Source organism: Homarus americanus, unplaced genomic scaffold (assembly GCF_018991925.1).
Source record: "Homarus americanus isolate GMGI-L3 unplaced genomic scaffold, GMGI_Hamer_2.0 scaffold23598, whole genome shotgun sequence".
In the NCBI taxonomy this organism is placed as follows: Eukaryota; Metazoa; Arthropoda; class Malacostraca; order Decapoda; family Nephropidae; genus Homarus; species Homarus americanus.
In genome coordinates this window covers 2,768,813-2,782,405 of record NW_024731054.1, presented here as the reverse complement: position 1 = coordinate 2,782,405, position 13,593 = coordinate 2,768,813, and the positions used below count along the sequence as shown (strand labels likewise).

At 45.1% G+C, this 13,593-nt stretch overlaps 1 protein-coding gene across 2 annotated transcripts in view; it reads right to left on the bottom strand.

Moving 5' to 3' along the window:
* The window catches only part of LOC121867512 (octopamine receptor Oamb-like), a 131,883-nt gene that overhangs the window by 34,005 nt on the left and 84,285 nt on the right, over positions 1-13,593 (bottom strand). For both annotated transcript variants that reach the window (XM_042367484.1, XM_042367485.1), the window contains one exon: positions 1,751-5,060. In XM_042367484.1, coding sequence (XP_042223418.1) covers positions 1,751-2,253 — 503 coding nt within the window. In that variant the 5' untranslated portion in view covers positions 2,254-5,060. The remainder of the gene's footprint in view (positions 1-1,750; positions 5,061-13,593) is intronic.

Below are 13,593 nucleotides of genomic sequence, written 5' to 3'. Positions count from 1 at the left end.
ATAATAATAAACAGTGTCACCTTTATTATTCTTCGCCTCTATGTCCCTCTCTGTCAATCTGCTTTCCTGTCTGTCTGTCTGTCTGTCTGTCAACACACCTGGAAAGCTAAGTTAATCGTATTAGTATATAATGATAAATATTCACTCTGCTTTTTTTATTTGCCTCGAGGGCTAGTTTATGGGCTCTGACAACCTCTAGAGCTGCTGTGTGCTGAGGGGGTGGGAGGTCAGAGGTCAGAGGTCAGGTATGAAGATGAAGGTTGGGTGTGTAGGTGTTGATATAAAGCAGGTGTTTACCCTCAACAAGCAGGTTAGACCTCAAGTGAGGTGGAGTCCTTTACTGGCTCAAGTATATCCGCCCCAGCCTGTTTCACCTTAAGGAATTAACCCAACATAACCTAACATAACCTAACATAACCTAACATAACCTAACATAACCTAACCTAACCTAACCTAACATAACCTAACCTCCTCCTCCCCAAATGCAATAAGCCAGGGGTGGTGATTCTTCAGGTGATTCTAATATTTAACCTCTTGACGTCACGACACCTAACGCCAGGCGAACGATCTCCCACGCTGACGATCTTCGATAACACCAGTCATTAGCAGTGGTGTTACGCCACGATCTCTTCATCACAAATCTCTCTTCAAACTTTGTGAATTAATGAGACTAAACTACCCTTAAATAAAGTTAGGGGAGTGAGGGTGAAAGGAGGGTCTTAGCCATTAGTGGGGTATTAAAATTTCTCTACACATTCTTCGTTTTCTTTCTCTTTTCCTCTCTTTTGCTCTCCTTTTCTATTTCTTTCTTTCTCTCGTTTTGTTTTCACTCTCTCTCTCTCTCTCTCTCTCTCTCTCTCTCTCTCTCTCTCTCTCTCTCTCTCTCTCTCTCTCCTGAGATAGAGTAAAACATATAATTATATTCTGTTGATAAATACACAACCAGTTTAATAAGTTAAGACAGATAAGTAGGTAATTAAATAAATTAAATATATAAATACATGATTAATTACGCCCCTGAAGCGCCGCCATCTTGTTCCTTCCCTCTATAGGTAAACAAACGCCATATAAGATCAGATCCTTATCTTAGACTCCCTTATAGGATCGAATTCTCTTCCTCTTATATTTATAGACGTTCAGATCCCAAGGAAAGTGATGTTATTTATTGTAACGATCTGGTTTATTTGTGTTATAACCGACGCTTTGAGTTGATTGAGTTTTTAAATGGAAGAATATACCGTAGAATTTTATTTACAGATTTACAGTGAATTTTGTGAGCTTTTGATTGTAAATACATCTTTGTGGGGAATGTTTTTTACAGTTCTCTCAAGATAATAGACTTGTCATTGGGGAAAATATTTGGGGAGGAAAAGGGATCTAGTGTGATTTATTTACAAACATTCAGCAGTGTTTTAGTGAGGTGAATGACCCACAGTTGTAAATACATTGTTTTAGGGGCAGCAACGACCTGTGTTTTATTTACATTTACGGAAGTGTTGTTGTGAATCGCGTACCTGTGGGAGGATACGAGGCCAGGTAGGGGGGAGTGCGAGGCCAGGTAGGGTGGGAGGTTACGAGGCCAGGTAGGGGTGGGAGGTTGCTGAGGCCAGGTAGGGGTGGGAGGTTACGAGGCCAGGTGGGTGTGGGAGGATACGAGGCCAGGTAGGGGTGGGAGGTTACGAGGCCAGGTAGGGGTGGGAGGTTACGAGGCCAGGTGGGTGTGGAGGTTACGAGGCCAGGTTGTACTCACCGGTCGAGGCTGATGACGCACAGGTTCAGTATAGAGGCGGTGGACATCCAGACGTCGACGGCGAGCCAGACTGAACACCAGAGCTTCCCGAAGAGCCACGTGTCGAACACCTCCACTGTGACGCTGAAGGGGAGCACCGCCATCCCCAGCAGGAGGTCGGCGACGGCCAGGGAGACGATGAAGAGGTTGGTGACGGTGCGAAGCTTACTGGAGAGGAATACAGCCAGGATGACTAGACAGTTGCCAGCCACCACCAGGACGTTGATCACCATCAGCACCGTGAGGGAGGTCAGCATCCCTATGTCCGTCCAGTCTACGTGTCCTAAAGGCTGGGTACAGTTCTCCCACGTGTCCAGGAAACTCGAGTTTTTGTCCAGCATGGGTGTGTCCAGGAAGGTCATGTTTGCCGGGGTGATGGTGGTGGACACAGCTGTGTTGAGAAGCAGACTGGAGGTGGCCATCACACCTGCCACACCTCCGTTACCTGGTGACGGCCACGCCATCTTTACGGTAAACTTGGTCAACACATCACTGCCTTCCACTGGTCACGTCAGACTCTTGTCCCAGTGACCGACAACAGCAGCAGTACGAGTCAATACACTTATGACCCACTAGATTCGGCTGTGGCTGTATTCAGTACATGAGTGCCTCACGAACACACACAAGAGGTGGACACACTTCGCTCTAAGTTAACTTTTTAATTCTTTCCACGTGAACAACTTCACCACCAGGAGAGAGAAAACGTCAACACTGTTTCCTCTCCCTCATGTGGCGAGAGTTACTACGAACACCACACACATACACACTTAAATCTCACCACAACACGACACGACACGACACAACACGCCCAGTGACCTTGATTATATATTTATCCCACCTATATCAGTCCTGTTGACCTGATATATCCGTCACTCGTGTTAACCTGCTCTTACCGTCTCGGGTATATTTCTCCCCAGTGCCTCATGTTTGCTTCTACAACTTTAAGTATTGTTACAACACAGCTTTCAACTCTGGCAGGTTTTATACACAGATCCCTCGAGTTTATTCTGCCCGGGGACACTCTTAAGATTTCATTGTCTGATAATTCCAGTGTAAAATTCCTCCACATTTTTTTCATTATCTTGGAACTTTCTATAATGTTCCTTTGAGTTGTTCATCGCCTTGAAACTCTCACTTGTAGTTTCGTGTTTGAGTGTGTGTTTGTCCCCGACGCTCCACAACACACTCAGGGAACACTCGTGGGCTGTTGGTCGTCATTTGTGAGTCACTTTGTTTCACACACTCACGCGACGTCATCTTGTTTACTGTTCATGTTAAGACGCTGAATGGGATGGTGTTAGGCCTTGTTCCACCTTCAGGAAGATACAGGTCCTCCCTTGTATCCTACCAGGTCCTCCCCTGTATCCTGCCTGTGTCACCTTCAGGCAGATACAGGTCCTCCCTCTGTATCCTGCCTTGGTGTGCTGTAAATGCTGTTTCTATTTTTACCAGTGCTATTCTAAATGCAGTTCAGCGTCCACCAATCTCTCAAGTATGCAGTTCCACACTCGCCCCTGGACGTTGATCCCTTTCTCTATTCTGTCAAGCTCCACAGCAGGACTTACTCTTGTATTTACAGGCGAGTACTGACCTCTCTCTCTCCCTACCCCTTCAGAGTCAACACTAGCATTACCTGTCGACTATATTGTTTGTAATAGAGAGGAAAATACCTGACGAAGGGAAGACGGAGGTACTGTGGTCATGTCTCTTAAATTCTCTCTCTCCCTCCCTCTTACACGAGTTGGAATCTGTGTACAAGATATTATTTGGAGTATTTCTTTGCCTTGTCTTCACGTCTAGGGAGTTCTTCACGTGAGGTTAACCAAGACAGTGGGGAGGCAGGGGATATATGTTGTGCTTGTGTCAATATCTATCTTCACGTTGTTGCTTTGCCTTTACTGAGATTGAACTTACTCGCCTGACTGTCCTAAAAGACCAAAGATGGCGTTGCTTATTTCCTGGTAATCTCGTCTCTCGTCTTTTCAACAGCTTGGCGTCAGTCACCTTCTCCCAGTTACCAAATATCTCTCTCCTCCTCTTCCTTGCAACGTGATCTCTCATGCAATGTTGACTTTTATTAATCAATCTACTGTTGTTTGCATTGTTTACACGACTGCCAGAAGAAGATTGTTTGTTTTACCTGATTTGTCTGTTTATCTGTGTTTTAATTTTTTATCTTGCTAATTAGTTAAATTTTCGTTTATTTTACTTTTTCGTCTTTTGGGAATTATTATTTTTTGCTTTTACTTAATTATTTTTTTAGATTTTCTATTTAATTTATTATTTATTTTTCCCTGATTTATTTTCTTATTTTTTCGAATTTATTTTTTGAATTTTTTTGTATATCTTGTTTATTTATTCTTGCTTACTTTCTTATCCCCGGTATCTTTTATTGTTTGTTTGTTTTAATACTGTTTTTAAGGTATTATCATTGTTTTTGTTTACCAAGAAAAAGTCAGTTTGTTTACTTGTTTGGTGATATTTTTCCTTGTTTTCCTTGTATGTTGTTGGTATTTTTATTGTTTTCTTGCTTACTTTACTTGATTGTCTCTTGCTTCTTTCTTCTCTTTCTTAGTTTTCTTGATTATGTCTTTCTCAGTGATTCCTATACCTGTTTTTCTTGTTAATTTTCCTCTATTCTCTTATTCTCTTCTTTGTCTCTTCTCTTTCTTCCTCAACGTCAATCTTTATAAATTAACAGTTTGTTTGTTTACAATTGTTTGCTAGAGAATGTAGTATATTTTCGCTGGTGTTTTGTTTACGATGAATATTTAAATTTTGTTGTTGTTGTTTGTTGGAGAAAGTAAATTTAGTTTTCACACTCGTACACCAGTAGAAAGGTTGAAACGTTTTGTTAGTGAAAGTATAGTATTCTACTTTGTGCGGGTAGTTATCATTTTGTTATATATACTTTCTATTCTCTTATTGGTTGAACATTATTCTCTCTACCAATCAAAGGCCCAAATTCTTATGTATTTACTCTGGTTGGTTTATTTTCTTATAACTAAATAGGTGTTTCACGTTCCTATTGGTCACTGTACACCTGTTTCACGTTCCTATTGGTCACTGTACACCTGTTCCATACCCCACTTCGTCTTCATACGAGTTTCACGCATCGAACAGATGTTTTACGTCCTGAAGATTGGCGAGCAGGTGTGACGCCGTGATTAATGAGCGTACACCTGCAGTCACGTCCAGGTACAGGTGTCGGCTCCTGTGTTCAGCTGCAGGTGTTGATAATGACAGACACAGGTGTTCAGTACGCCAGAACCTGTAGGGTGAAGAGGTGCGTTCAGAGTATGTTAATGACACGTAATACTTTTAATAACGCAACCTAATATTTTTTACAAGCAGAAAGGTGTGTTGATATATACAAACTCAGAGACAGACTTAACGTGTAGTGATAGTGTACTGACCATGTGTGCGTGTGTGTGTGTGTGTGTGTGTGTGTGTGTGTCATATTTATTAATGATGCACACACACACACACACAACCTCCTCACACGACACAGTCGAACACACCAACTCCCTCTCCTCCCTCCCTCACATCTCTCCCTCCCTCCCTCCCTCCCACTCCTCCTCCTCCTCCCTCCTCCATCTCCCTCCCTCCCTCCCTCCACCATCTCTCCCAGGCGTTCTTAAGCAATCATATCGCAAGGACCTCACCCCCTCCTCCCCCCTCCCCAGCAAAAAAACACAAACCCTTCCCTCCCCTACCTGAAACACCCCCACCTCCTCCTACTCCCTCCCGTAACACAAGACCTCCTCTCCTAAGACCCCAAGACTCATTACCCAGGGATTGTGGCTTTGAAAATCCCTCTTGGGTGTTTTAAGTTGTGGATGAGAGAGAGAGAGAGAAGAAATGATGTGGTATGCGACAGATTACTACCTATACCTGCTCTCTCTCTCTTTTCTCTGTTATGTGAGGCAAGCTGCAACAGGTGTGTGTGTGTGTGTGTGTGTGTGTGTGTGTGTGTGTGTGTGGTGTGTGTGTGTGTGTGTGTTACTAACGTCTTCAGCTGGTGGAGTCTTCCTGTTGCTTCTGTTGCTCCTCCATCCCAGCAACAGTAACAGACAACATTAAAACAACAACAGTAGCATCAACGGCAAAGTCAACAGTATCCAAAACAGGAGAGCCCACTGTTACTGTTATTATTCCCGTTTTCACTTTAACTGTTGTATATATACCACCACTGGAGAGAGAGGGATAATGCTGTGTCTGTTAGTCTGGTATTCATGTCCGCTCGTTAACAAGAGAAGGAGAGAAGGATTTAGTTCAAGCTGAGTGTACGGGGGTGTAGGTGTACGGGGTGTAGGTGTACAGGGGTGTAGGTGTACAGGGGTGTGGGTGTACAGGGGTGTAGGTGTACAGGGTGTAGGTGTGGGGGTGTGAGGTGTGCAGGGGTGTAGGTGTACGGAGGTGTGGGTGTACGGGGGTGTAGGTGTACGGGGGTGTAGGTGTACGGGGTGTAGGTGTACGGGGTGTAGGTGTACAGGGGTGTAGGTGTACAGGGGTGTAGGTGTACGGGGTGTAGGTGTACGGAGGTGTAGGTGTGCAGGGGTGTAGGTGTACGGGGTGTAGGTGTTCGGGGGTGTACGTGTTCGGGGGTGTACGTGTACAGGGGTGTAGGTGTACGGGGTGAGGTGTGCAGGGTGTGGGTGTACGGGGTGTAGGTGTACGGGGGGTGTAGGTGTACGGGGGTGTAGGTGTACGGGGTGTAGGTGTACGGGGTGTAGGTGTACGGGGTGTAGGTGTACAGGGGTGTAGGTGTACAGGGGTGTAGGTGTACAGGGGTGTAGGTGTGCAGGGTGTAGGTGTACGGGGGTGTAGGTGTGCAGGAGTGTAGGTGTACAGGGGGTGTAGGTGTACGGGGTGTAGGTGTAAGGAAATGAGGAGACACAGGTAGAGTTTGTTACCTGTTATGGGTGATTAATTAATTATATTATTGATGGACGAATGGCTTTTTTGGGAAGGTGATAATGATGATGATGATGATGATGATGATGATGATGATGATGATAATGATAATGATGATGATGATTCTGCTACTGCAAATCAAATTAATAATAATAATAATAATAATAATAATAATAATAATAATAATAATAATAATAATAATAATAATAATAATAATAATAAAACAACGACAAAGAATCAGACACCAAAAGTCAAAAAAAAAGAATGAGACAATGAAAACATGGAAAAACATATCCAAAAACTCTACATTATCCCGTGTTTCACTTACTCTACCTCTAACGTTAATAAAAATAATAATAATAATAATAATAACTGCAATACATCATTAGTCTCGAAGCTGAAATGTTGAATGTATTGTAATTATTGTGTGCCAGGAGACTACCTTTAGGGAATACAGCATGACTACCTCTCTCTCTCTCTCTCTCTCTCTCTCTCTCTCTCTCTCTCTCTCTCTCTCTCTCTCTCTCTCTCTCTCTCTCTCTCTCTCTCTCTCTCTCTCTCTCTCTCTCTCTCTCTCTCCCCGTCTAGTACACTTCACAAGAGCTGTCAAGTCATTGTTGAGGGTGATTTACCTTGTATTTCTTAAACTATTCTTGAAATGACTATGATATGTAGCTACTGTGTGTGTGTGTGTGTGTGTGTGTGTGTGTGTGTGTGTGTGTGTGTGATCATCCTCCCTAATGGCCAGGATAAAGGTGTACAAGGCATAGGAACGTGCACCTTTAATCTCCCTTAAGAACCATAACAATAATGGCGTCTTTGAATTCAGAGATAAAGGATCTTGATGAGTTTATGTATGCATGTATGTATGTATGTATGTATGTATGTATGTATGTATGTTTGTGCGTGTGTGTGTTTATGTGTGTGTATTTTGTGTCTGAACGTGTATGTGTGGACGCGTGTATGTGTACCTCGAACTCTGGCCGCCGGATCTTTGATGTGTGTGTGTGTGTGTGTGAATGATGCAGGAACATTGGCGTACAGGAGAGGTAAAGAGGAGACGCCTTTATCCCGCGGTAAAGATTCTGGTGAGAGACGCCACAAACGATCCTTTGGGCTTGACTTCTGGTGAGAGAGAGAGAGAGAGAGAGAGAGAGAGACAAAACACGACCTGAATTAAGAGAGAGGCAGTGATAATTTACACTCTGTCTGTCTGTTGTGATGATAATTTATGGTGATGAGGTCAGGTAGTTACTTCCTGCAGGGTGAGAGAGAGAGAGAGGGGGGTCCTCGGTTATTGTACGTTGTAGAATCTAAAAGAATATCTCTCTCTCATCTCCTTTCTCTCTCCCTCTCCTTTTTTTCTCCCTTCTCTCCTTCTTTTCGTTTCCTCTTATCTTCCCCCCCACTCCCCTCCCCTCCTCTCTCCCTCCCTCCTCTTCTATCCCTGCTCACTTATCTCCCCACCCTGTCTGCCTCTCTTCCTTCCTCTCTTTCTTCTCTCTCTTCCCCTTACCTCTCCCTCTCTACCTCCCCCCTCTCCCCCTTGCCCACCTCCCCCTGCTCTCTGCCCTACCTCTCCCCCCTTGCCTCACCTCCCCCCTGCCTCTACCTCCCCTGCCCTACCTCTCACTCCCTCCCTCCAACAATCAAAGCACAGAATGCTCTTTTCTTTCCTGTGAGATGCCTGATGCATGTTTAATAAGAAGACTTGTGCCTGCTGTAACCTGTCATCTCTAGAGGCTGCCTGGAGGACAGCCCCACACACACACACACACACACACACACACACACACACACACACACACACACACACACACACACACACACACACACACACACACACACACACACACACACACACACACACACACACACACACACACACACTTTTGTAGCCAAGGTGCAAGATGTTCCACCCCCTCTCCCTCAGTCAAGACTCCTGCATCCCCCTGTGACCTCCCCCGTCAAGCCCCCGTCAAGACCTCTCGTGCAGCCCTGTCAAGACCTCGTGGTCAAGACCTCTCGTGCAGCCCCCCGTCAAGACCTCTCGTGCAGCCCCCCGTCAAGACCTCTCGTGCAGCCCCGCTCCCCGTCAAGGCCTCTCGTGCAGCCCCCCGTCAAGACCCTGCGTGTTATATCCAGGCTCTCAGGGGTGACCAGAGTGAACAAGAAAATGTGCATCTTAGCATCTTACTTCCCGTGTCAGCAGGATCACTGTGGCACTCCTGACGAAGTTAAGGCCGCGAGTGCTATGTGGGTGTCAGCATCAAATGGCTCCTCCTCTTACACACTAACTCCAATTTTTACCTCCCCCTCCTACCCCCTCCTACCCTCCAATCCTCTACCCCTTCTTACCCCCTTCCCCCTGCCTCTCTCTCACCTGCCTGATGGCCTACTCGAGGAAAAGAGTTGAGTGCCTCCTCCATACAGCAAAGTGTCAGTCATACGAACACTACACCAAGCTGCGTGGCCGAGTGTCCCTGGCCTGCAGTGTTGTACTCATGGTTTGTGATAGGGACCTTCTACAGTACCTTTATCAAGAGCAAGATGAAAGTAGACAGGAAGTGTGTGTGTGTCTGTGTGTGTGTGTGTGTGTGTGTGTGTGTGTGTGTGTGTGTGTGTGTGTGTGTGTGTGTGTGTGTGTGTGTGTGTGTGTGTGTGTGTGTGTGTGTGTGTGTGTGTGTGTGTGTGTGTGTGTGTGTATGTGTGTGTGTGTGTGTGTGTGTGTGTGTGTGTGTGTGTGTGTGTACCTGAGCCCCCTCCCCTAATCCGTACACTACAGTCAAACACGCATATCGCCGCCATATTACTAACAAGATAATCGTTCGTGACGTTTAAACTCACTATGCGAGTTTACTGAAGAATCCTTTGGTGTAATTAATTGGTGGGTCATCAAAGGTGTGCAGTACCTGGGGATGTGAGGAGATGTGTTGAGAATTTAGGGCCTGGTCCATCCCAGTGGTGAAAGTTTAAAGGGATTACTGGTGTTTTGTTTGGTCGCTTCTTTCTTTCTTTCTTTCTTTCTTTCTTTTTATTTCGCTCTATCTTTCTTTATTTCGTTTTCTTTATCTTATTTTTTTCTAACTCTCTCTCTCTCTCTCTCAAGAAATTTCCCCAACTCACGAATATCCCCAAGAAATTTTCCCCAACCTACATATAACTCTGCTGACGTCCACCACCACGCGTATATTGAATCAGTTCATTAACGTTATGTATATATACGAGAATAATTCAAGCGTAAGCTGGTCTACTATATATACATATATATTTATTCATCACATATTACACACACACGTCTCTCTTGGCTCGTGTGGGGTCTGTGCACTCACACACACACACACACACACACACACACACACACACACACACACACACACACGCAATTATGATAATTTCCCCTTTCTTTCCCTTCCTCTTTGTTGTTTTTTTTTCCTTCTCTCCCTTCCCTTTCTTCTCTTCCCTCTCACTCATTTTCCTTCCTTTCCTTTCGCTCCTTCCCCTTCCTCTCTTCCTCCCTCTCCCCTTCTGTCTACTCCCTTCCTCTCCCGTCTTTCTCTTCCTTCTCCCTTCTTCTCTCCTCTCTTGTTTTTCCTTCCTTCTCTCCCTCCCTCTCCCTTCCTCCACCCACTTCTATATTTATGTGTAAACTTGACACCAACAGGCAGGGTGTTTCTGTTTGTCTCTACTAATGTATTTCCTTTGGTAACGGGTTAGAGTAGGTTAGGTTAGGTTAGGTTAGAGTAGGTTAGGTTAGGTTAGGTTAGGTTAGGTTAGGTTAGGATAAGTAGTGTTAGTGTAGGGAAGATTAAGGTTCGGTTAGGTTAGGTTAGGATAAGTAGTGTTAGTGTAGGGTAGATTAAGGTTCGGTTAGGTTAGGTTAGCTATGATCACACGACAAACTCATAACTATCAGAAGCCATCATACAACAAGTCGGTAGTGCAATAACCCGAGGACCTGCCCCAAGCCCAGGTATAAAGGAACTCATCTGTACCTCCTTGACATGCACACAGTAAGACCCCGGACTTGATGTGATCACTTCTGGAGAGAGAGAGAGAGAGAGAGAGAGAGAGAGAGAGAGGAGCTTTTAATTATACGATCATCTGCCCCCCTTCATCCCATTACCACCTTCAATCAAGTGTTTGCCGCTGGTGCCGTGTCTGCTGCTGTGGCTGGCAGGTCGTTTCTTCACAGCCTCAGCGTGTGTCTGTCTGTGTGTCTGTCTCTTCAAAGGCTATCGTCACCCCAGCAACCAGCCAATTGGATGAGACGTTTCATATTCGTCGTCGTTGATAGGAGGGGGCGTAGGGGGAGTGGGAAGGGGAAGGGGTGAGGGGGAGGGGGGGTTCTCTCCTCCGTCTCCGCTACCGTCGTCAATATTGTTCCATTAAGGTAGACTCGTTCGATGGGATTGACGGAGGGAGGTGGAAGGGATTTAGGGGAAGGAGATGGAGGGATTAAGCATTAAGGCGAGGGAGGTAGAGAGGAAGGGAGAGAGGGGAGGGAGAGATGGATCATTGTGTGTCTCGCGGGCCTTACTGAACCAGTCTTTGGGTGAATTTTTAACTCTTTGAATATAGTCCTAAGACCCCCCCCCCTCTCTCTCTCTTTCTCTCTCTCTCTTTCTCACTCTCTCTCTCTCTCTCACTGTGCCGTGGGACACAATCAGTTGGTAGAACTTCCCAGCAACAGTCTCCGCTATTGGCAATTATAAGTCAGTTACAGAAATCATTGTGGCGGCGTTCATCACGTCTTGTGGCCGGAAGATCCCTACACAAAATTTACCTCTCTTACTTAATAATAATAATAATAATTAACGATTTATTGAAAGAGCTTGGCAGCCAGAAGGCTGAAAATATACAGTTACATATTTGGGGAATGGGTTTCGAATTACAAATAATATACAAATAACATAAGTGATATAAATAAGATATATAATAACTAGATGGGAAAAAGCTCAAACTACAGGGCATTTCAACATAGTGACAGTGCAAGAAGTAGTGTTTACTGGGAGTGAATACACTGGTTTATTACAAGTTATTGATAATTTTTACAATGGTTGGGACTGGGCTGTTCTTATAGCGATCAGTTCGTGCACGTATGGGCTGGATGCGGTTGTGGTGTCGAACAACAATTCTCGGGCTAGGGATCTCAGGTGGTAGTAGGAGCCGGTGTCGGGGATGGTGTAGAAGCTTCCTACCAAATTTGCAGATGAGGTCGTGGTGATGGTCAGTGAGAGTCGAAAGGGTCAGTGTGTTGAGCGCTTCTTCATATGTGGAGTAGGAAGGGGAGAGAATAATCTTGCATGCCCTTATTGTGGGAGAGGAGTTTGTGGGAGAGGTGTTTGTGGGAGAGGTGTTTGTGGGAGAGGAGTTTGTGGGAGAGGTGTTTGTGGGAGAGGTGTTTGTGGGAGAGGTGTTTGTGGGAGAGGTGTTTGTGGTAGAGGTGTTTGTGGTAGAGGTGTTTGTGGTAGAGGCGTTTGTGGGAGAGGTGTTTGTGGTAGAGGTGTTTGTGGGAGAGGTGTGGTAGATAAGTGTTTGCAGGAGGTGTTTGTAGAGAGGTGTTTGTATAGATGTACAGAGATATGTTTGTAGATAAGTGTTTTGTGAGTGATAAGGTTTGGTGAGAGATCCTGAACCAATGATTCTCTCTCTCTCAATACACACATAAAATGATTGTGTCTCGGAGGTGGAAACTTTTCCCGGCTTTTTGGAAACTTATTGTGTGTAAACAGAAAATTGTTGTTGTGTTTGTGTGTTGTCATTATTTTTATCCTTTGGACGGGAGTGTAACTTGTGATTGAGAGTACGAAAATAGGTCTTATAAATGGGGTTATGGTGAGAGGGTCTTTTTTAGTGTGTGTGTGTGTGTGTGTGTGTGTGTGTGTGTGTGTGTGTGTGTGTGTGTGTTACCAGAATGGAACAAAACCCTTCCCTAACTGTTACTAGACGAAGGATTCTCAAACCTTGACAATGTTACTAGAGGAGGCGTTTGACCTCTTCAGAGGCTGTGATAAATGCCCTGACCTCCACACGTTGCCAGAGACAGATTAGGCCCCTTACAGTGTAACCAGAGGCAACGACCCATGTCAAACCTGAGATTTGTAAATAATTACTATGTAAATGAGTGAAGGGAGAGAGACAGAGAGAGAGAGAGAGAGAGAAAGGCAGTAAAGACATATATTAAGGCAAATAGCGAAGAGAGACTGAGGAAGATAGTGACTGACGTACACACACACACACACACACACACACACACACACACACACATGCATACACACACACACACACCCGTTGGTCCCACTAAAGCGACTTCCCAGGACGCACCCCCACAAGAACGACTACCCTCCAGGACGACCCTATAGGGCAGTAGATATGGCAGGTTAAGCATTCAAAGATTTCGTCAGGAATCAGAACTCCAATAATTTGTCAACTAGTCAGGAAATTAATTACCTAGACGAAAGGATGAGTAGGATGTTAGGAGAGAGAGAGAGAGAGAGAGAGAGAGAGAGAGAGAGAGAATAACTCACGGAAACACAGATAGATAGACAGACAGGTAAACAAAGAAACAGATTAAACGAATAAAAATAGACAGAATGCGAGAGAAGGATAGTTATTGAGACTGACAGACACAAATGGAGCCACTGACAGAAGAGAGAGTTTGATAAGCAGTCAGAATAAAACAGGTAAAATAACCACCACTTAGCACTACCACAATCATTACTACCATCACCACCACCATCACCACCACCAACCACCACCACCATCCATCATCACCACCACCCAACACCACCACCACCACCACCACCACCACCACCACCACCACCACCACCACCACATCACCACCATCACCACTCACACCAACCACCACCACCACCACCACCACC